The 22,745-nt window shown below is 36.9% G+C and overlaps 3 protein-coding genes across 6 annotated transcripts in view; 1 reads left to right on the top strand and 2 right to left on the bottom strand.

The window, feature by feature from the left end:
* Positions 1-1,255: 1,255 nt before the first annotated feature.
* LOC124400439 (taste receptor type 1 member 1-like) lies at positions 1,256-13,413 on the bottom strand. The gene is made up of 12 exons (XM_046872278.1): positions 13,100-13,413; positions 12,673-12,964; positions 11,852-12,589; positions 11,031-11,240; positions 10,794-10,914; positions 10,074-10,514; positions 6,620-6,761; positions 6,152-6,443; positions 5,305-6,045; positions 4,845-5,054; positions 4,543-4,663; positions 1,256-2,441 (listed from the first exon to the last, which is right to left on the bottom strand). The coding sequence occupies exons 1-12, from the start codon at positions 13,282-13,284 to the stop codon at positions 1,507-1,509; spliced, it is 4,428 nt and encodes a 1,475-aa protein (XP_046728234.1). The 5' UTR covers positions 13,285-13,413; the 3' UTR covers positions 1,256-1,506.
* A 1,817-nt stretch (positions 13,414-15,230) lies between these two features.
* ndufa7 (NADH:ubiquinone oxidoreductase subunit A7) lies at positions 15,231-18,323 on the bottom strand. Its single transcript, XM_046872287.1, has 4 exons — positions 18,105-18,323; positions 17,072-17,121; positions 16,219-16,356; positions 15,231-15,449 (listed from the first exon to the last, which is right to left on the bottom strand). The coding sequence occupies exons 1-4, from the start codon at positions 18,153-18,155 to the stop codon at positions 15,362-15,364; spliced, it is 327 nt and encodes a 108-aa protein (XP_046728243.1). The 5' UTR covers positions 18,156-18,323; the 3' UTR covers positions 15,231-15,361.
* A 1,181-nt stretch (positions 18,324-19,504) lies between these two features.
* kank3 (KN motif and ankyrin repeat domains 3) overlaps positions 19,505-22,745 on the top strand; it is a 17,129-nt gene continuing 13,888 nt past the window's right edge. For all 4 annotated transcript variants that reach the window (XM_046872280.1, XM_046872282.1, XM_046872281.1 and 1 more), the window contains exon 1: positions 19,505-19,690. The gene's annotated coding sequence lies outside the window, so the exon portion shown is untranslated. The remainder of the gene's footprint in view (positions 19,691-22,745) is intronic.

Genomic DNA, 22,745 nt, shown 5'->3' with positions numbered 1-22,745 from the left:
ACAGAAGAGCATGTAAGATGTTTGTCTGGTGACTAAGAATGTCAGTACTGGAAGTAGGAGTTCATCAATGTATAAATTTTGCACTTTCACTTAACAGATGATTTCAAATTTGACGGGGTTTTTTTTGCCTCTAACAGAAGAACTTACGTTAGATAAAAACAGTAGAGAAGTTGTTAGCAGACTGTCTCACACCCACAGTCAAAAATGGAGATGGAAGCGTAATGATTTGGGGTTGTTTTTGGAGCTGGAATTTTGAAAACTTATTCCAGTTGAAAGGAATTTTACACCAACATGGCTACCACTCCATACTTCAAGAGCATGCAATTCTGTTAATTCACCTATGTAAGCATTTTTTATGTAAGAGTATTATATATCTTGGGATGGCCTGCCCAGTCATCGCAACTAAATCCTATTGAACTGCTCTGGGATGGGAACACCTTTGGCAAATTTTACAAGATACATGGCAAGGTATTTTAGCTGAATGTTTGTAGTGTACTGTCTGTAATGTTTGTACTGTCTGTAGTGTGTTATACTGTTATTCAAGGCACAGGAATTGCAGTGGAGGTGGAGTGAGATGAGAATTATTTCAGTGATTGGTACAGGCTTGTCAGCCTTTATACATTTTGCATAGAAGCTTCATATTTTACCAGTGGAACACAAAACAATCTCTAAAGAGCAGTCTCCTTTGTTCCCTAATAAAAGCACTAGAGGAGCCAATGGACTTGTGAAGCCAGTGCATTCATGAGTGCATTAGTTTGATTGCATTAACTAAAAGGTATATACAATGTAATTACCTACATTTATTAAACATCCCATAATAATATCTTAGTTCAAAATACTTTCTAAAAAAAAGGATTTTCCCTCATTTGGCATTTGAATAGTAAAAAGAAAATCATATGTCAGCAACAAAGTTATGTTTATGTTTATGTTGTTTTACTTTAATCTTATTTTACAGTTAATAATAGGCAGTATTTTTCCTCTTGTGAATGGGAGTGGCATCTTGCAGGATTCACAGTATTCCTGAATGGTTTGTTAAGTATAAAAATGATGTTCAGTTTTATGGTCTTCACAGTCACCAGAGCCCAACCCAGCTGAATTTAACGGAGAGACTTTGGAACAGTGTTGCACAGTGCTCTTCATTTACCATCAACAAAACACAAACGGAGATGTAACTTTTGCATACATTTTTATTGTACATTTTTTGCCAATAATTTTGTACTTTTCTGTATGTTAAAATAATAGTTTATTAAGAAATTGCAATCAACAGAAAAAAAAAATATTTACATTACTATTTTAAATCTAGATCACAAAAAAGCATTAGTTATTTATTAATGTAACAGACTATTGTTTGACTTAATTGTTCGGTACCATTAACAAGCAAGAGAATCTTAAAATATAGAATTTTAAAGATTTTGAATATTTTTTGATATAATGATTTCATAATTACTTGGCAAAGAAGACCAGAAAATGTTAACTAGAATTCAGTTGGTGTCGATGTCTATAAATCTACATCCTGCTAATAGTCTGTGTATATGTTTGAATTGATGACTGAAAGTATGCCTGGGTGTTCTTTTGGGGTTGGAAAATAATGATATACGCCCGTGGCATATAGAAACTAACAATGATTCCATATGAACTGGACAGCTGTGCTACTGCATTTAGAAGCTGTATGTAAGCTCCTCTGAAGACAATGTATGCAGTGAAATAAGCAATCCAACCCAGGTAAAAAACAAGCAAGCTAAACGTAATGGATTTTGCTTCATTGTAACTTTTTGGAAGATCTTTGCCCATGTAGGACAAACAGAAACAGACTATACTTAGAAACCAGAGACAAGACCAAGCCAAGGTGGAGGCCACCAGATCCCCCATATCACACGTTAGAATCGTCTGGTCTTTAAATGATGTACTGTCATTGTAGGGTTTGGGTCTTCCAGTTAGAAGCCATATCCCACAAGCAACCAGCTGTATAAAAGAGTACACATTAATACAAAGCCACTGACCATTGTTTTTCATCCACCAGTGGTAGACGTCTGGGAACTGTGCAGCCATTTTGAAGACGCAAACAATTTGGAAAGAACGTACACCCATGCAAGAAAGACAAATAGTGTAGAAAAATATGAAAAAAACATTTCTTAAAGCACAATTCACAGAGTCTGGAACCCCAAAGTAAAAGAAAACTCCAATGTTGGCCAGAACCAAACAGAACAACATAAGCAAGCACATAATACCACCGGCAGACTTTACCACTGGAGTGTTGTAGTTGATGCCAAAAAGGATGATGAGTCCAATGGAGATGGTAATTAAGGTCACTGCACATATTAAAAATATCATGCTCAGTGGGTCGGAGAGCTGAAGATAGACAATGGTGCGCTTTTTGCAGATTATGCTCTTTTCATCAGACCAGTAACCCTCTTCACACGGGAAACAAGTGTAAGCATTCGCTGAAACAGATGTAGCATTACTTTTATTATTATCAATTATTTTAATTATAGTTTTAATATAATTAGATTCTCCTTAACTTTGCCCTGACGGCACCTCGCTGTCATTAGTGTTCCAGTTTCTTCCATGAAAACTATTGTTTCATTTTGTTGGTGATGAGTTCACATATTTCAGATATTTTAAATCCCTCTCCAAATACTGGTCTTAGTTTTATGCTCTCATCTAGTCCCTGAGTTGTAGAAACTCTCTTGATTTTGTCTAGTCAATGATCCAGAGCCTTGGTTCTTTTGCCTTTAATGTGGTGGCTCTACCTAGTGTACAATACACTAGTATACTATTAGGTACTATAACAACTTATTTCTTCTGCTTACTTCTGTTAGCAGGTTTTTAGGCCTAGATTGGTAAGCACATTTAATAAAGCATCTAATTAAGGATACTTCTGCATATTCTTGGTTCTTCATACTAGTGCTTTGCACTGTTCCAGATCTGTTCCTTGCTTATAAGTTCTGGGTATACTTTATCTACTCTTGCCATACATATTATTTCTTGCATGTGTCAGGATTGTCCCCTTTTCTAGTTCTTCATATGTTTTTCCTATTTTTATAGTCTCAATCTCGGATTGCAATCTAGTTTTTAAAGGTATAGAAAAGCCTGTAATTTTTTTGGGGGGGATTTCTGCAATCCAGGAATTTATTTCAGGAGAAAATAAATTACATCAGATTAAATCAGATTACTCCTGCAATTTTGGTGAATGCCAGACTTTAGACATTAATAACTTTCACCATTAGTTACCATCAGTTAATTGTGCCATAACAGTAACATTATTAGGTGTAGAAATTAAAACGCCTTTATTTCAGTTCCACTGAAATTTTTTTAATTTACATGCTAATAATATGATCAAAATTATATCTTACAGATATAATGTAAAATTGTTATTTGATATGTACAGTCTGGTCCCAAAGTATTTAGACAGTGATATAATTTTCTAAATTGTGCCTCACAATTTGACCACAATAGGTCCCTCCATTGTCCCACCATCACAAGCTCAAAAGTAACAAACATAAATATAAGAATTCTTTTTACTACTTTGATGCAAATCCTATGTGCCACTGACTGCCAATTAAGAACATTCCATTCCATTTCATTGCTTTTGTTTTTTTGTTTAGGTTAAGCCTCATTATGATGTGATATGATGATGTGATATGCCTTGTATATATACCCTTTCTTTCCTTGTATGTACACTTTTCTTCTTATAGTTCTGGTACTAGGAATCTTGTTCCAGAACTGGGCCAGGTTTTGGATGCATTCTAGCAGTCACTTAACAATGTAGGCACACTCGAGAACAGAAAGGACAGATTAGTTATTTCTGTTCTCGAGTGTGCCTACATTGTTAAGTGAGTTCTTGACTTGGCTAGAAGAACTTCATTGTAAAGGATTTTTTTTCTTTATCAAGAACAGAATTGTGCAATATGAACAGTTCTTTTTGATCTTTCATATCTTTTTATTTTGCTTCTTTTACATTTTTCTTGTTACATTTTGTAACAAAAATTGTTGATTGCCTTCTTTACTTGCATTAACACCTATTTATAGAGAGAGTTCAATGAACAGCTTCCAAATTCAAGACTTAAAAACAACTTCAGACCTTAAAAGGTCACAACAGGCTAATAATCTGTTTATCAGACAAGTGTCCAAGTATTTTTGAACCTGTAAAAATGGAGGGACTATGTAAAAACAACTGCAATGCCAACATATTTTTTAAACCCAATGAATTCAATCACATCTTGATTGCTTCATTTTTTATGAAAGTGTGTCATTTAACAACCCATGAATAAACATTTGGAATTGTCCAAGGGGTTTTAATCCAGAATCCCCACTTTGGCTAAGACACATTACATCCCACATTACAGTTACAACCTGCTGAAATGGATTTCACAGACATGGTTACACAGACTATGTTTGTCCCTGATGGAACATTTTAAAAAAGCAAGATATCAATTGTATGCTTTTCACTCTTTCAGCCTAATGACTACAAATATGGACTTCTGGAAACAAGTATAGACAAAACTCAGATATTTTCTTCTAAATGCTTACTTAAAAACCTACCTGTGGTGTTGATATATGTCTGGCCCATGCACTTCTCACACTGGAAACAGCATTTATGTATTGAAGTTTGTACTCTTTTATAACCAGATTCACATTCAATGGAGCAATTAGAATAAGGCACCTGGGAAGACAAAGAAACAAATACAATTCCGATTGGTTGATTATTTTCTTATAGTCATGTTTATTATAATGTGATATAAAATTTCGCTGGGTTTTTTTTTTTGGTGTAGAGCTAAATTCTCTATTCCATGTAACAATATTTAAACAAGCTTTATATTCTTAAACACAAAGTAATTACTTACTGTGCTATTGTCAGACCAGGGAACTAAGTAATTGTTCAAGGTGAATTTAACAGTTGGGTAGGTTTTATATGCAGCCACTACAACAAATAATGGATTTTCTTGTGGCCTCCATAGTACTACTGCAAGACTGGCTGGAGGATCCCCATTTCGGTTATACTTGATATCCTGGTTTTGTAATATGAAACTTGTTTGTCTCACATTTTGCAGAACCTTGGAAGAAAAGAGAAGACAAAACAGTTGATAACTATTGTATATAGAGCCTCCAGAAGTACATGATACTTTTGAGGTATCAGTGATCCTGATCTCAGGAAGATTTTCCTTGCCACTGTTTCCAATGACTTGCTCATTACTTATAGAGACTGATTTTATAAATGTTACATTTATTTTCATAACCTTTACAGATAAACATTTATGTTTTATACTCCTTTGTATGTGTTTTATTTGCTAACGTATTGCTTACCACATATGGGGGTATGTCTCGAGCTGGGTCGCATCCTGACATGCTACAGTTGAGGACTTGATGGAGTGCGTAGGCAAAACTGTACACAGCTGCCTGAATGGAGAACGAGTATGTGGGGCTTTCCTTTATAATGTCTTCTGCTCTTTCACTTAAGCAGTTCTCACAATCTTGATTACACTTCCCTACATTCTCACAAGTCACACAGTCATTATTTTTTTGACCGCTGAGTCTTGTTTGGTAGATAAATTCATCAAATCCAGGCAAATTTAGTGTTGTTGCTGTAACACCGAAAATAGTCCCGATTTTTTCAATGCCAGGCCAAGTGGACAGTTCTGCATCCATAGACCAAGCATCACCTGCTATCCAAACTTTATCTCTTACGTTGATTTCGATTGCTGTTTTCACAATCGCTCGAGCAGTGTCTTCCAGTGTGAAGACTATGATTACATTGATATTGAGTGATTCTATCTTCTTTAGTATATCTGTATAATTGGAGGTCAGTGTAATTTCATAGAAAAAGGCCAAGCAGATGCTGGTGTCTTTGATACTACTGCGAAATAAATCGAGGCCATTCTGACTGTATGAGTCATCGCTACTTATGAAAGCTACCCAATTCCATCCAAATTGCTGAATGAGCTTAATGATGACCATAATTAGATCTTGGTTGGTTGGTACAGTCCTCAAAAAACTTGGATAGACCCACTTGTTGCTTAGATCGTAGCTTGATGAAGCATAGCTGATCTGAATAGATAAAAAAAATAACAGACATTTATATTAATACTCAGGTCAGAGTATAAAAATTTATTCATTCCAGAAAATCTGGCTTCCTTAATTAAGAATTGCATACCATTGGAATGAAGTCCATCATGAATAAGGGTGCAATGGCCAAAGCTTCTGTGCTCCCATAAGGACCAACAAGGCCAATGACATTATGTTTGTTCTCTTTTCCTGACACATTTATTCGTCCATTGTCTGAAATAAAATCGAGGATTGAAGGAAAATTTTGATTGTGCAAGCAAAAGTCGAAGATCTCATATCCAAGAGAGATATTAGGCAGGATGGTGCTGGAGTTATTGATCTGCTCCACAGCAAACCGCATCACCTCGAACATCTGATAACCTGACATTGTAAATGGCTGCCTGTGAGGAAAAGGAAAAAAATAAATGAATTCAAATCCCAGTACCATCTCTTATGATATCTACCATAGGAATGGTGATATTGTTCTAATTCACTAGACTGCATTGTTTATTTTTTTAAGCTGTAGCATTTACAGTAAAATACATATAATATACACAAGAAATACATCACTACTCACTTGTAGCATTGTAGTGCCATAGGAGCAGCTGGAATTATGGTCTCACTGGCAGTATGTACAGGAAAAATCCCCCCGAGTATATAGTCCCCTCGTAAATTGAATTCAGTTGCCTCACAGACATGTATGTTGAAAAAGTGAAGAGCTAAATTAAAGCCAAAGAATACACTGCACAACATTGCTCCTTTTGATGAGAGCAAATGAAGATGATAATCAGAGTAGTAGTTATGATGAGCAATAAAAAAGTACCTGTAGGATGATCTGGACAAATTTTACATAATCTACTTTGCATTTTAGAGGCAAATGTCATTTTGCATTTGTTGCCTTCCAAAAGTATTAGCATAACACTTAAGAGGAAACTTGACACTTACAATGATGCATATATAAGCAACTGGTAGATTTCTTCTGTCTAACCTTGTAGCTGTTTGTTGAGCATGTGAGAGAATACTCTCATTTGCATTTTGCAGGCAAATTAATTTTGTGTATTTTGCATTACCGAACATCTGACCTAATGCTTGTAAAACTTTTGACACACTCATAAACACATGGCTCACGTCATACTGTACATGAAGCTTTTTACATGACAAAATATGCTTATATTAGGCAGCTGCCTGCCTTGCTAAGTTTCTAAAGACAAATTTGAAGATTAAGTGAGAACTAATTTTATTTCATTAAAACTGATTTTATTTGTGAATCACTTTTAAAAAATGAAATTGACACAAAGAAACTTTGAAGAAATACATAGATCAATTATATACATTTTATTTGTTTACGTTTATTTGGAGCAGCAAATAAAAACTCCCTGAGATGATATGACGATGAAACCTTGAGAGAAGCCAGACTTGAATGGTTATTTCTGCTTTGTTGTCATTATATAAAATTGTGTTCCCATCAAGCTCCTTTGGTTATTTAAAGAAAAAATAGGGCCTCATTTTGACCAATCTTGTGAAGTCAACCGGAATCAAGTGAAGCCAAGATTGTTAAATGCCAATCATCAATAAAGCGCAAGGTGCAACACATGCACGATACAGTTCCAACCAACCTCCATAAAAGTTAAACCCCCTTGAGGGCGGGAAAAAAATACTCGGAAACATTCAGTATGTAGATAATAGCAGTTCTGTCATAAGTGTGGCTGCAGTGATCACCTTTTCTTCGTGCATAGTATTGCTTTTATCTATCTATCTGTCTGTCTGTCTGTGTCTGTCCGTCCGTCCGTCCGTCCGTCCGTCCGTCCGTCCGTCCGTCCGTCCATCCATCCATCCATCCATCTATCTATCTATCTATCTATCTATCTATCTATCTATCTGCTGTGCAGTGGTACACAGTACACAGTCAAAACAGGACAACGTTCCTCCAGAACCCTGGTGCTACAATATACAACATAGAGCTATAACACACAACATAAAGCTACATAAAGTGCATCGAGTGCAACCTAGTGCAAACAGTGCAGACGAAAAACAGAACAGACAGTACAATCAGACAGACGACAGTACAGACAGACAGACAACACAAGTATACTTTGAATATACAGTACTGTGCAAAGAGAGCTATAAAGACTATAACTGAGGGTATATGTAAACTAACAGTATGCAGTGCAAAAACAATTTAAATTTGAAGTTTAATGAAACAAGTAAATCCATTCAAGAACATGTTGTAATTGCACAGTGTTACAGAAAAGAAGATATCACAATGATGAACAATGAAATTCACCTAAAAAACTGAATTCTGCATTTTAAAACTCAGTAATTGGTTGATAAGCACCATGTGACGGTGCAATTTAAAAGAAGAGGTACTGCATCTGTCACAAAGACAGATTTCGTGACAGAACTTTGCTGTGCATGTCAACTAGGAAAGATGGAAGCAACGTCCATGTCCACTTTACATATGTGAATTTGATTAAGCCACTACATGCATCATTACATGTGCACTTTCCATAATACAATGAGATACACTCAGACATTGTATTACAAGCATGGTTCAAAGCATCTTCAAAATATTAAGTATCAAGTCTTTCTAAAAAACAAGATCCCTCCCAAATATGTTACTTAGAATTATAGAATCATACATCATACAATATTAAAAAATTTGGTATTGAAATCGCAATGTACAAAATAAAGAACAATTGATGGTGACAACAAACAACACTACTTTTCTTCCTCAGTTTTTGATGATTTGTGATCATATCTCTGACATTATCATTATTTTATATTGAAATACAATAGTCAGTTTACAATGGTCAATTGCTATAAAATTGTAAGTAAGAAACTCTCAATACATGGGGAAAGACTACTAAGACAAACATCATGAAGCCGGTTTGCAGAATGGATTCCCATCCATGTCTCCCGAGAACAGTTTTAACCAACTACAATAAGGAGCAAATAAGCTGTTAGTCCACCTGTGTTTGACTTTACTGTAAATAGTCCTGTTTCTATCTAAAGTCTCACCCATTCTTCTATGGTTTCATTGTAAGCCCTTGCCATGTCTTAGTGCTGTCAGTGTCTCAGCACGGGTCCCTATACCATGGTCCCTGTCTGGTGTTCTTTCATCCTTCCTGTTTGTTGTTCTTATGCTAGTCACAATCTTGATTCCCAGTCCATTCTCTGGCTTGTTTCTGTTTCAAGCCCCTGTTTCACTGCAGACACTAAGGTTGTCTGTGTAGCGATAACCTTAACCCATTAACGTAACTGCACCACCTGGTGTTTTATCTAGTGCATTACTACACCCATAGTACATCCACAGTAAATATAAGTCTTCAGTGTTATTATTTATTTCACAACTACATACTGTCATTTCCAATATATTCATACTTTTCTGCCTTCTAATTTATTTAAATTCTTGTTTTGACCCTTTTTTTTTAACCTGGTATGAAGAGTATACCCCTAGATAAATCACTATGCATGAGGACCCATATTTGTGAAACTTTTGCACATACAGTACATGCATCTTTTTTGAGAATATATCATTTACATCCTGCTAATAGTCTGTGTATATGTTTGAATTGATGACTGAAAGTATGCCTGGGTGTTCTTTTGGGGTTGGAAAATAATGATATACGCCCGTGGCATATAGAAACTAAAAATGATTCCATATGAACTGGACAGCTGTGCTACTGCATTTAGAAGCTGTATGTAAGCTCCTCTGAAGACAATGTATGCAGTGAAATAAGCAATCCAACCCAGGTAAAAAACAAGCAAGCTAAACGTAATGGATTTTGCTTCATTGTAACTTTTTGGAAGATCTTTGCCCATGTAGGAGAAACAGAAACAGACTATACTTAGAAACCAGAGACAAGACCAAGCCAAGGTGGATGTGACCATTGATCCCATATCACACGTTAGAATCGTCTGGTCTTTAAATGATGTACTGTCATTGTAGGGTTTGGGTCTTCCAGTTAGAAGCCATATCCCACAAGCAACCAGCTGTATAAAAGAGTACACATTAATACAAAGCCACTGACCATTGTTCTTCATCCACCAGTGGTAGACGTCTGGGAACTGTGCAGCCATTTTGAAGACGCAAACAATTTGGAAAGAACGTACACCCATGCAAGAAAGGCAAATAGTGTAGAAAAATATGAAAAAAACATTCCTTAAAGCACAATTCACAGAGTCTGGAACCCCAAAGTAAAAGAAAACTCCAATGTTGGCCAGAACCAAACAGAACAACATAAGCAAGCACATAATACCACCAGCAGACTTTACCACTGGAGTGTTGTAGTTGATGCCAAAAAGGATGATGAGTCCAATGGAGATGGTAATTAAGGTCACTGCACATATTAAAAATATCATGCTCAGTGGGTCGGAGAGCTGAAGATAGACAATGGTGCGCTTTTTGCAGATTATGCTCTTTTCATCAGACCAGTAACCCTCTTCACACGGGGAACAAGTGTAAGCATTCGCTGAAACAAATGTACAAAAATACAGCTTTCAGTCAAAATTGGCTAAGGCACTGTTATTCATATTAATACTACATCACTGGTGATTATTACTTATCACTGGAGATTATTACTTTTTGACTTTTTTTAGTCAGTTCATTTTAATAGCTAAGTAATAAAACACAGCCAATTAACAACTTGTTGTGGTATATTTTGTGTAACTAGCATTAATCATAGTAGTATTATTTGAAAATACTGGACTTTTGCAAAATCCTTCGAAGAAACATGCTTTTATATTGTTACCTGTGGTATTGATGAACGTCTGCGCTTGGCATTTTTCACACTGAAAACAGCACTTATGAATTGAAGTTTGCACTCTTTTAAAACCAGTGTCACACTGGATGGAACAATTAGAATAAGGCACCTGAGGTAAAAAAAAAAAAAAAGAAAGAAAGAAAGATTTATTCACTTTTTTCCCAACTGTTGTTTAAAAACCTGTAATGCAAATTACTAAATCTGTACTTGAAATTTAATGCTTACTGTGCCATTTTGGGTCCATGGTACAACACGACTGTTCAAGGTAAACTGAATAGTTGGGTGTGATTCATATGTAGCAGCCATTACAAAAAGTGGAGTTTTGTTTGGCCTCCAGAGTACTACTGCAAGACTGGCTGGTGGATCTCCATGTTGGTCAAATTCAATTTCCTGGTTTTGCAATGTGAAGCTAATTTTTCTCAGGTAACCCAGAAGCTTGAAAAAAAGGACAAAAAAAGTCATACTGTAATAATAATGTAATCAGTTTATGCTCTTTTTCCTGCCTGCTTTCAGAAAATGCACTTGGACATTATATGGCAAAAGAAATGCGGACATCTGATCATCACAACCATATGTGGATCATCTCCAGACTGTTGCTTAAATGTTGGAAACACAAAACTGGAGGGTGTAGCTTTATAATTTCCCTTCACTGAAATCAAGAGACCCAAACATGTTCTAGTATAACTATGCCCCTGTGCACAAAGTGAAGTCCATGACAGATTTGCCCAAGTTGTTGTAGAATACCTCCTGCATAGAACCCTGGGCCCAACCCCAGTGAAAACCTTGGGGATGAACTGAAACATCAGACCTTCTTGCCTGACTTCACTAATGTCATTATGGCTTAATCCCAAAAAACCCTCCATCTCTGGAGTAATAATGTGTAATATAAATATGTTCAAAAAGTCACTTTGTGAGCAAACACAATTTTGGACATATTGACACTTCATATATTACAAGATAATATTTTCAATCAAAAAATTGTAGTAGACAAAATAGTTTATCAGTTAAGAAGGAAATTGCATATGAGCACTAGCACAATGACTTACAACATAAGGTTGGATATCTTGAGATGTATTACATGCTCCCATGCTGCAGTTCAGTGCCTGATGGAGTGCATGTGCAAAGGCATGCACAGCTGCCTGGATGGAGAACGAGTATGTAGGGTTTTGGTTTATAATGTCTTCTGCTTTCAGCATCGTGCAGTTCTCACAAACTTGGTTGCATTTCTTTCCGTCCTTACAGTTCACACAGTCATCGTTCTCACCACTTAGTCGTGTTTGGTAGACAAAGTTGTCAAATCCCGGTAAATTCAGAGTTGTTGCTGTAACACCGAAAATAGTCCCGATTTGCTCGATACCTGGGTAACTGCTAAGGGCTTCATCCATAGACCATGTATCACCCGCTATCCAAACTTTGTCTCTAATGTTGATTCTGATAGCTGTTTTGACCAATTCTTGGGCAGGGAGTTCCTGCGTGAAGACTATGATCACATTGATGCTGAGTGAGTCTATCTTGTTTAGAACTTCGGAGTAATTGGACGCTGAATTAAGTTCATAGAAATAGGCCAAGCAGATGCTGGTGTCTTTGATGTTACTGCGAAATAAATCAAGGCCGTTTTGACTGTACGCATCGTTGCTGCTAATGAAAGCTACCCAATTCCATCCAAATTGCTGAATGAGCTTAATGATAACCATAATTAGATCTTGGTTGGTTGGTACAGTCCTCAAAAAACTTGGATAGACCCACTTATTGCTTAGATCGTAGCTCGAGGATGCATAGCTAATCTGAAAGGGAAAAAAAGTAAACATTTACATGGATTTTTATAGAATGTTCTTGCTTTTTTTTTTTTATCTAAATTGAGACATACCATTGGAATGAGGTCCATCATGAATAAAGGTGCAACTGACATGGATTGTGAGCTTGCATATGCACCCACAAGACCAACAACGTTATGCTTGCTTTGCTTGGCCGACACATCTATTTGTCCTTCGTTTGAGATCAAATCAAGGATTGAGGGAAAACTCCGGGTCTTCAAGCAATAATCAAAGATCTCGTATCCAACAGTGACGGTAGGCAGGATGTTGCTGGAGTTATTAATCTGCTCTACAGCAAACCGCATCACCTCAAACATCTGATAAGCTGACATTGAAAAGGGTTGTCTGTGGAAAGGTTACAGGATTTTATTTTCCCAGGTTAAACAAAACACCATATCTATTTTGACTGGTATTACATTTACTGCTATTTATCAAAATTTGAAGACTGTTACGCAGAGCAAAGTAACCTTTAGTACTTACGTGTAGCACTGTAATGCCATAGGAGATTTTGGAATCACGACAACGCTTGCTGAATGCACATTAAAAATTCCACCAAGTATATAATCCCCTGGCAAGTTAAACTCACTTGCCTGGCACTCATGTTTAGAGAAAAAATAAAGAGCAACCTTCAAAAGACAGCCTACCAGCACACAAAAACGTGACATTGCTTCTTGTGATGAATGTACCTCAATATGCTGAAAAGAGCGATGGTTATGGCAGGCAATTAAGCAGACGCTGGAAGATGATTTGGGCCAACTTTACATAATCCACTTTGCATTTTAGAGGCAAATGACATTTTGCATATGCCGCCTTCCAGATGTATTAGCCTAACACTTCGAGGACACTTGATACAACATTTGGTTCAAGTCATATATGCATATACATGTTTTTCCTCATTATCTTGCAGCTGTTTGATTGTGTGACAATTTAACCTTATTTGCATTTTGGAGGCAAGAGCTGTTTTGCATGCGCCTGTACTTGGAAGACACACAGTACATTCATTAATTCATTTCTAATATTACAATATACTTATATATGGATATATGAGGTGTTTGATATGTAGCTAACTTGACTGAGGGAGTACACTGAACATCTGGATGTTGGCTTCTTTTAAAAGTCATAGGAATAATCAGTTTTAAACAAGTCCAAACCTACTAGATAATAGACTTTGTAAACCAATAAAAACTCACTTTCTAGACCATGCATCAATGTAATTACAGTGCATAATTACAGTGCATTTTTATTTTCGAAAGGAGTCTCCAGTGTCAGTGGTACAAGACAGAGGAAAAGCATTCACCCATCATTGAAAAGTCTTTTGAAAGAAGTAGTCTCATATACAGTACTTTAAAAGAAATCCAAAAGATAAGTTGGTGACGGAATGAATGTTTATGGCTGTACGTAGGTGAAACAGAAATTTAATTGTGAATGACCAAAAACGACAAAAGGATATTTTTTTTATCACTGACAAGTTGCTGTAGTATCATTTTCAGATATCGTTTGGAAAATTGCCAATACCTGGGTGGCCATGGTCCCTCACGACATGGCCATTACTGATTTTCCTAAAACATGTTTCGTTCCTTGTTTAAAAAATGCACAAACATTTTTTCTTTTACCAAATCCCTGGCTAATAATGTTCCAAGAATAAAAATGATCCCAAATTTGGATTTAATGCTGATGAAGCATTATTTGCTTGCAGTGATTTATTCTGCTGTTTTATTCTTTTTTTTTTTTTAATCAGCAAACATACCAATCTCAAAGAGAACTGCTTGAGCAATGCAAAAGGAATGTAATTTAATGTTGTAATGTGCCATAAAATTTAAATTCATAATTTGATCGCTCCTAATGACCTTATTTCTAAATGAAACACTGCATGTTTGGATTATAAGCCCTAAGACCACATTCTTTTTCATCAAGGTATGTAATTTTATATATAGATATAAAATTACATTTACATTATATAAATTATATTATATATCTACTTTAAACTTTTCAACATGGATAAACTTGGAAACTGGAAAATATCCATCAGCTTGCATTGTCTAAAAGGAATAGTCGTTTGCCTTAAATTGACTTAAATTTTTCTCCCAGATTTAACATTGACTTTAATTTTAAGTGTCTAAAAAGGCAGCCATAAGAAATGTATTATGATTAAGATTAGTACCACGTGGAAAATTAGCAAATACTGGCATTTTCCAGAAGTGAAAATATCTTCAACATAATTTAAATTACACAGTATTTCCTATTTTAAAATTAAACCATATATACTTTTAGTTTAGAAGTATTAATTTTACTAATTCAAAGCTTGTTCAGTTCTATTTATTCTGAGGAATCAATGACTGACTGCAAGAAATTTGCTGTTTTTATCATATATTGTCTTTCTCTATTTTTACCAAAAGATGACTTTCAGATTGTGGTGAAATATATTCATCTTATTTTAAGAGATGAGTGAGTCATTAAATTCTGGTGCTGGTGAAAATAGGATCATTTTCTTTTATGTACGACTCTTTTTTTTAAGTTAGAGGAAATAGCTGATTTGCTGCTGTGCTAAAAATCCCCACGCAAATGTGCATTCTGGCAATTTCTGGTTAAAATAAAGACAAGAAACAAGGAATCAACAAAAAAAAAAACCTTGTTTCCAGATGTATATACACAAAGTTTGGTTATGCATATACATAATATATAATTTAGCATATACATGTGAGTTATTTAAGGAAAGATGAACAGGACACTGTGAGTGAGGGTTCAGAGGTACGGCTGATCAGTGGACAGTGGGAGATCTTTTGGCTGAGGGCCAGGCAGGACCGGACGCTTGGTGTTTCCCGGACCTTCACTGCAAACACACAAAATCAAGCATTAATGTAGTGTAATATGACCGATTTGAGACTGATCGATTAGTGCTTGCAAGCTAAAACTCATTCCGATCTTCAATGCACAATTACACAGCATTCCCCTGAATTTCTTTATGCATATGAGAGACAAAAGCTCTTCCTGACCATTCCAAGTATGGATTTGGAAAAGACCATGTATGCAAATATTACTTTGGTTAAAATATTTGAATATTCAGGCCCAGGTACATATGAAAGAAAGTGATGATAACTATCATACATATATATCTCTCTAATTAGAGCAATAAAAACACCCTAAACTGAACGGCAAAGCTGTGAAATAATGTTATCCGGCAAAGGGAATTAATCACAGCAAATTCATGAAAGGTCCATTTAGTATTAGAACACACTCCTGTTTCTCCGGCCCTCCGTAAAGCTCCCGTTTCTAATGTTCCATCAGATCCTTTAATGGGTCCTGAGTGCATTTATAAGACAGGCTGTGAAAAGGGAAACATTTATGGAATATAGTCTGAAATCGCTGCATGTGTGTCATCCACCACACATTTAAATTAAATATGAAACAGGAGTACTGATATTTAATTATGCAGAGCAGTAAGATTTCTGTAAACGTTCCTAAAGTGGTAAGAGGTAATGACAAAATAAAACAACTAAAAAAGCAAAAAAAAAAAAGCCCTTAATAGTGATATTGGGTGAAGGATTTGTCTGCAATGGAGCTATTCGTTTTGGAAGGTACAACTCTACGAATTTGCTTACCTGCCAGCTGCCAGGGCCTTCTGAGAAGACATAATGACAGTCGGAGGAACAGATTCACGTCTTCCATCTCTGGTAACATAGTAGTTGTTGGCAAACTTATGGCTGGGACCAACAGGAAGTTTTGGAGGAGGTTGAGTCCTGGAGTCAAAAACAATGTGAAACATTCATAACCTAAAGTAATATGTCTGACTGGTATAAATACCTTGAGGAGCTTAATAACAATATATCGAACCTGTACGAATACCTTGAGGAGCTTAATAACAATATATCGAACCTGTACGAATATCTTGAGGAGCTTACTAACATTGTGTTAGTGATAACAATGTCATAGTGATTACATTTAACAGTTGACTTTTGCTGTTAGATATTTTTTTCCTTAAATAAATAACATGAAGTTTTCAGTTTATATCAGCACAAGAACAAGTCAAGCCTACATCAGAAAAAATCTAATCAAGCTTAATAACGACTGACAATTAACTGCCATCCTGATAGGAGCATTCATTAGTCCTGCAAACGAGTGTTTTCCCTGCTCCAACAGACATACCCAGACTTAGGAATAAATGTTAATGCACTGATTAGACAAATCAATTGTGTTGAAAGCAGGTGAAACACTCAACTGTATAGTACAGGAGAATTCTGCAGGGGTAGGCTGGGAACATGGGCATTAGTGTATAACTGAATCAGACTGAAAGACAGTTTCGTTGGTTATACTCTATTCTTGAGGTGCAAAGAGTTGTTTTGGTAACCACATTCACTATGTGTCAGTATAGAGTTGAGGCTGGGGTGTGTTTGGGTGCATCTAAAAAGGCATTGAAAAAGCAATGATGTGAAATGCAATCAAGCCTAAAATGACCTTTTTGCGATTTCTTCGTAACGCAGCTGAAGCTTTGCCTGAAGGTTCCGCTGTGGAAAGAGCGATCAGAAGAGAAAATAAGATCAAACTCACATTAGAGGTTCTCAGTGGACATTATTTATAGACTTGGTGCAAGCTTGGCCTCCCCAACTCCCACCCAATCATTGTGCAATTCATACATTCGTTGTAATCCGGCGGAAATTAGAGTAATGTTTTGATTACATGCCTATTTGCATTGCACCAAAGAATAAATCAGTTTCTCTACAACGGTGATCTGCAGCCTGCTTTATATAGGACGCTCTTTGGTTTAAAAATTGTTATATTATGATTTGCTGCTAAATATATTTAAAAGACAAAGTCCCTGAACCACTGTTTTATGATAGTTTGATTCAGATTCTCTTTGTAGCTGTGTCAGATTAAAGATCTCTGATCTGATGTGGGGTCATCACTAGCCACTTCTTTCTTGGTGCCAATGCCAGTCAAGTTTTGATGGTTGTGTGTTTTGGCTGACCATCAAATCCTCAGCTGATGTGGAAAAATGCTCCTTTCCCAATTCTGGATTAGTGTTTTGAAAGCTTTGGCAGGGTTGTAATAAACAGTGCTCTCAATGCCAATGCTGTATAATCACTAAACATCAGATTTCTACCTGGGATGTAAACTGAGAATTAAAGCAGTACTGTGATCTGAATGTCTCACATTCTCCTGCAAATCCTAAACAAAATAAAGTGTTTGCAGGAGAATTTGGGACATCCAGAGCACAGTACTGCTCTGGTTACCCCTATATTCTTTATATATGTAACATTGTCTTATACATGATTATACAGTGACAGCAATGAGAGTACTTTTGACAGCACATTTCTAAACACCTGGAAAACCACACGTATTTGTTTTGTGTAACACTAGGACAGCGCTAACGAACTGCAAGAGGGTTGTGGTGTTCAGCAGAAACTGTGCTCAGATTTAGAAATTACACACGTTTGTAAATATGTGTAAATTGTCTGTAAACAGTCAGATAGCAGTTATTGTCGCTCACCCCCGCCAGAAAGTTTCTTAATCTCAGAATAAACGTTGTCGCCGTCGCCATAGCTGATGTCAAGGTGAAAATGAGATATTCCGCACCGCCGCTGTTCCAGGATCAGCTCTGCTTTTAAGACTTGGGTCTAACCAGCAAACGTGTTACCCTGCAACTGATCTGACATCAGTTACAGAGACTTGTTTTCCCCCCTCTCGCCAAATAGATGGCGGAAGTAGAATTTCTTCTTCGTGCCTACGCGCGGTGACGTTCGGGAGTAATCAATGAGTATATCGCCACCTATCGCCGAACACGCGAACTGAGCTCGCACTCTTACAAAGTCACCTATGGACAGTTTTAGGGGGGAAGAATGGGAGGTTTTAATTTCCCATTTTATTTCATTTAACAGTAAAACTGTTGTGCATTCAAGACAAAAATACGACATTGGTCTACTGATAAAAAAAATATGCATACATTTTATGCCATAGTGCTGGTCAAAAGGTTTAGGTGAAGTGGGGAAAGAAATCCACTTGGAAATGTTTTATAGTTATAACTATAAAGAAACTATTTTAGTGGAATCCAGTTCAGGAATTACATTTAATAAAAATAATAATCTGTGACTCCAATAAATAGTCTGAACAGACGCAGTGATTAAGGCTCTGGGTTACAAAGCAAAAGTTTGTGGGTTCACCGCCAAGATACCACTGTTGGGCCCTTAGAGCAAGGCACTTAACCCTGTCTACCCAGGGGTGGCGCTCTGACCCCAGCTTCCTGGCAAGCTGGAATATGTGAACGTTACAATTTCCCATAGGGATTAATGAAGTACTCTAAAAAAGGAATAGAACTGTGTACATCCGGTTGAATGTTTGTAAAAATAAATCTGTGGTGAGACCGGTCAATGCAATACATTTAAAAAAACGGTCATTGCATGCAATTGCTTGAATACTTGTAATGTAGACCTCAAAATTCAGTTTAAACAACAATCATATTATTATCCTACACATAGTTTCATAATAGCCATGCTGTGTAATTTAGTGCAGTTAATAATTAATTTCCCATAATTAAAACACTGATACATTGCTACCATGGTATTGGTACATAATGTATTGTGAGTGCATCACCTCGAATCGATATATCGTCCAGGTCCTGCCTGTATGCAGTGGATTTCACCAGCAGCCCAATACTATGTGCTCCTGCCGACCCGATTGGATCTTCCTTTGTTTCTTGATATTACATTGCAATGCTAAGATTCACTATGATTACTGTACGTGTTCAGCAGAACAAACATGATGTAATAATCCTACACATTTTTTGTTTAATAGTAAACGTTTTTTTAATTCGGTATAGTCATTTTTTTCAATAACTGAAACATTGATATCGAGGTATTGGTACGAAAAGTATCGTCGGTGTATCACCTGGAATCGATATACCGTCTCGGTCGTGCCTGTACGCCGTGGGATGCACCAGCGCGCGCTCCAGCTGAACCCATTGGATCTTCCTTCGTTCTATCACAAAGCCTCGTCAACACAAACGCTTCATGCACGCCTAGAAAACCGAAAACACACATTTCCTTTGGTTTATTGGGCGGGATACGACTCACATCGTGGGTAAGACTGAATCTTTTATTCCTTTACATTTTAACGGCACGGAGAGTTTTATCTTTGTTTTTTTTTACGGAGCAGGGCTAGCTTGTGGCTAACTTGAGGAACTTTTTTGCACAAGCGCGCGAGCTCGAACATGTTTGCCCCGCGAACTATTCCTCAATTCTGAATTATTCAGTATGTTATTCAGGCTGAAAAAAATAGTTTTAAAAGTATTACAATCCTTCACTTGGAATCGCTTTTCAAATAGAGGAGGTGTCGGGGGCTTCTAAATGTCCCACCACCTCCTCATCCGAGCGGGACCTTATCAACTACTTGAAAACTCCAGAAATAAACTCGACCGCCGTTATAAAGTCCGGTATCCCGGTGAAGCGGAACAAATCCACTCCCTGTCCATGTACAGTAACGCGGTCGTGTCGGTATACACCGTTTACTTTATTACCAATTAAAAAAAAAGTTGCAAGTTAATTCATATAATTTTTTTACTGTTGGGTTTGTGAGGGGACCGGATGCCACGGGACATTGGGATATTAGTGCACGAGACACGCCCTCGTGACACTTTAATAATCCATTAGAGTTGGGCGATACCACTTCTTTCCATATCGATTCGATACCAATAGACAAGCCGATCCCAGTACCGATCCCAGTATTTGTAAAAGCCAGCATTAATATTAAATAAACTACAAAAGACATCTAAGGACTTAGCTTTTCTTACATTTATCTTAGAAAAAAACTGCATTATTCAAACAAATTGCATTCCTTCTCCTTTACAGGTTTTTCTTGTTTGATCAGACCTGCTTTTAAAAAGAAAAACATCTTTCAGAATGTACAGATCATGCAGTGATGTATGGCAGAGTGATAGAACATGTTTGTATGATGAACAGAGGCACAGCAAAATAAATTATTTCCAGAAATTCTGTCGGCTCTTCTTGCTGTATGCAGTTCTAGAGTGTATTCAAATATGGTAAAAAAAAAAACCCAGGAAAATGGAGAACTAGAGAAAGGAAAGAGGATTCGATGCTCAGGATGTTCGGGATTAGAGCCCAATAATATGGCGATTCAATCCTGTGCACTTGGCAGGCATTTACGGTAAAAAGAACAATGTGTCACGTTATTTCTGGAAAACAAAGAGCACAAGTGTGTGTATTAATGTGGTTAAGATGTTGACTTGGAATTGCCTCCTGAACACTGAGCTTGCACATGCCTCATGTCCTGTGATTTCTATTTATGGTTCCTTCTTGGTTCACTGGCCTCCAACTTTGCGTTTCCCCTCAGCAGGGGAGAACGGATCCCTCATCTCAGGCACCCCCCCTCTCCCTATACTTGAGCGGTTCAGTTCCAGCAGGTTAAACACAGCCATTTGCATTGGTGTGTTCCAATTTAATGTTGAGACAGGATACAATAGGAGCAGTTGAAGATCTACCATCATGAGCCAAACTGAGGAGGTGCTGAGATTTAAACCCACATTCTTTAGGGGTGGTCACACTGGACTTCCACCAATTGCATGACTTTTTGTTCGAATGGAGGTCAGTGGAATGAGAAATGTGGTGTGATCGCTGGTTTATTTACAATCAGTAGCGCAATGATTTAACCACTGAGTCACCATGTCAACACTGGGTGTGAGGCAAGGTATACACTCTGGATGGGATGTCAGTCTGTTTCAGGGCACCATGTGCACACAAACACACATTGCACCTCTATGCAATCTATTTATTCACTGTGTTTTCAGGAGGTAGAAAGAAACCATGTGTGGAAGATGACAGTCTGGCCACTGGTTCCTGCACATTTAAGTGCTTTTCTGAACTATTCTACTTATTAGCCTTGCATCCAGAGTCGGGAGTGGGTGTTTTTTCGAGGAAGGAAAATACTGAACTGTGCATGATCTGAGATGCACCAAGACCAGGGTTAGAAATCTGATGTCCAAGATTTGATATAAAATGGGATTCCACCACTTTACTAACAAAGCGGCAAGAGTTGTTAATGAACCAAATAAAAAAAATGCAAAGCCTAATACTCCAAAGTGCCACATGCAGTAGCCGTGAAGCCGTGAAGCTGTTTGTTGAATCAATCCTACAAGCAATAAGAGCAGTGTAGCAATAGCCTGCCAAGAAATACATGTACAACAGGGCTCATGAATCACATCGGCAGCTAACGGCTCAATGAAAGCAACCAAGCCTAAACACAAACGTATTCAAGTAATCGGGTCATTAAGACTTTTAGTAGACCTGGCATATAACACCAGAAATAAAAGAAATCGACTCTTTCAGCTCTTTTTGCTGGTTACCATGCTCACAAATGGCCACTTTCACGTTTATGGAAGTGAACCGTGTTAACGTATTGATTTTGTAGGTATTTAACTCTGTTTAGTATCTGTGCATTGCCTTGAAACACTGTGCATCTGTGTACTATCCTCTCATTTCCTCCTTGCTTCAGCTCTGTTTATGAGGTGGCCGCTCAGCAGGCTAAGTACCTCGTATCTTTTACTGGAGCCACGTTTTAGATTGTTCCAGAAATAGTTTCCACGCTCACTGCTTTTGCACGACTCATTCTCATTGTTTTCATCTTTCATATTATAGAAAATAAAAAATACTTTTTGAGAATTTTTGGGCATCTGAATTATTAGAAAGGATGTTTAAAAGATTTTAGCTGTACGACGATCACGTCTTAAAATCTCAGTCCTGTTATTGAACTAATTTTATGACCGAATTCATCAATTACATTTGTGGTCACAAGGTGTTTATTACCTGGAAAGTTTGCAGCTGTGGGAAAAAGATAATTTCACTGGGAATAGTATAATAGGATATTACTACCCAGTTTAAAAACTCAGATGTAGTGTAGTGTAAAACACAATACACAAATGCACAAACTTCTTAGCTGTATTTCCGTCACATTACATCTGTTCTTGTGCCAGTCTGTGCTTATAGGTCCGATAGGTAGTCTGTGTTTTTTGAATTATTTTAATTGTTTTTGTAGTGGTGTCGAAAGTGTATTTCACAAGGGTTCATTTATTGATTTTGTGGCTTTTAAAAACAATTGAAGCATTTAAACAAATGTGTTTCTC

This window comes from Silurus meridionalis, chromosome 17 (genome assembly GCF_014805685.1).
Source record: "Silurus meridionalis isolate SWU-2019-XX chromosome 17, ASM1480568v1, whole genome shotgun sequence".
NCBI lineage: Eukaryota > Metazoa > Chordata > Actinopteri > Siluriformes > Siluridae > Silurus > Silurus meridionalis.
The sequence above is the reverse complement of the archived record's forward strand: the minus strand, read 5'-3'. Positions and strand labels throughout refer to the sequence as shown.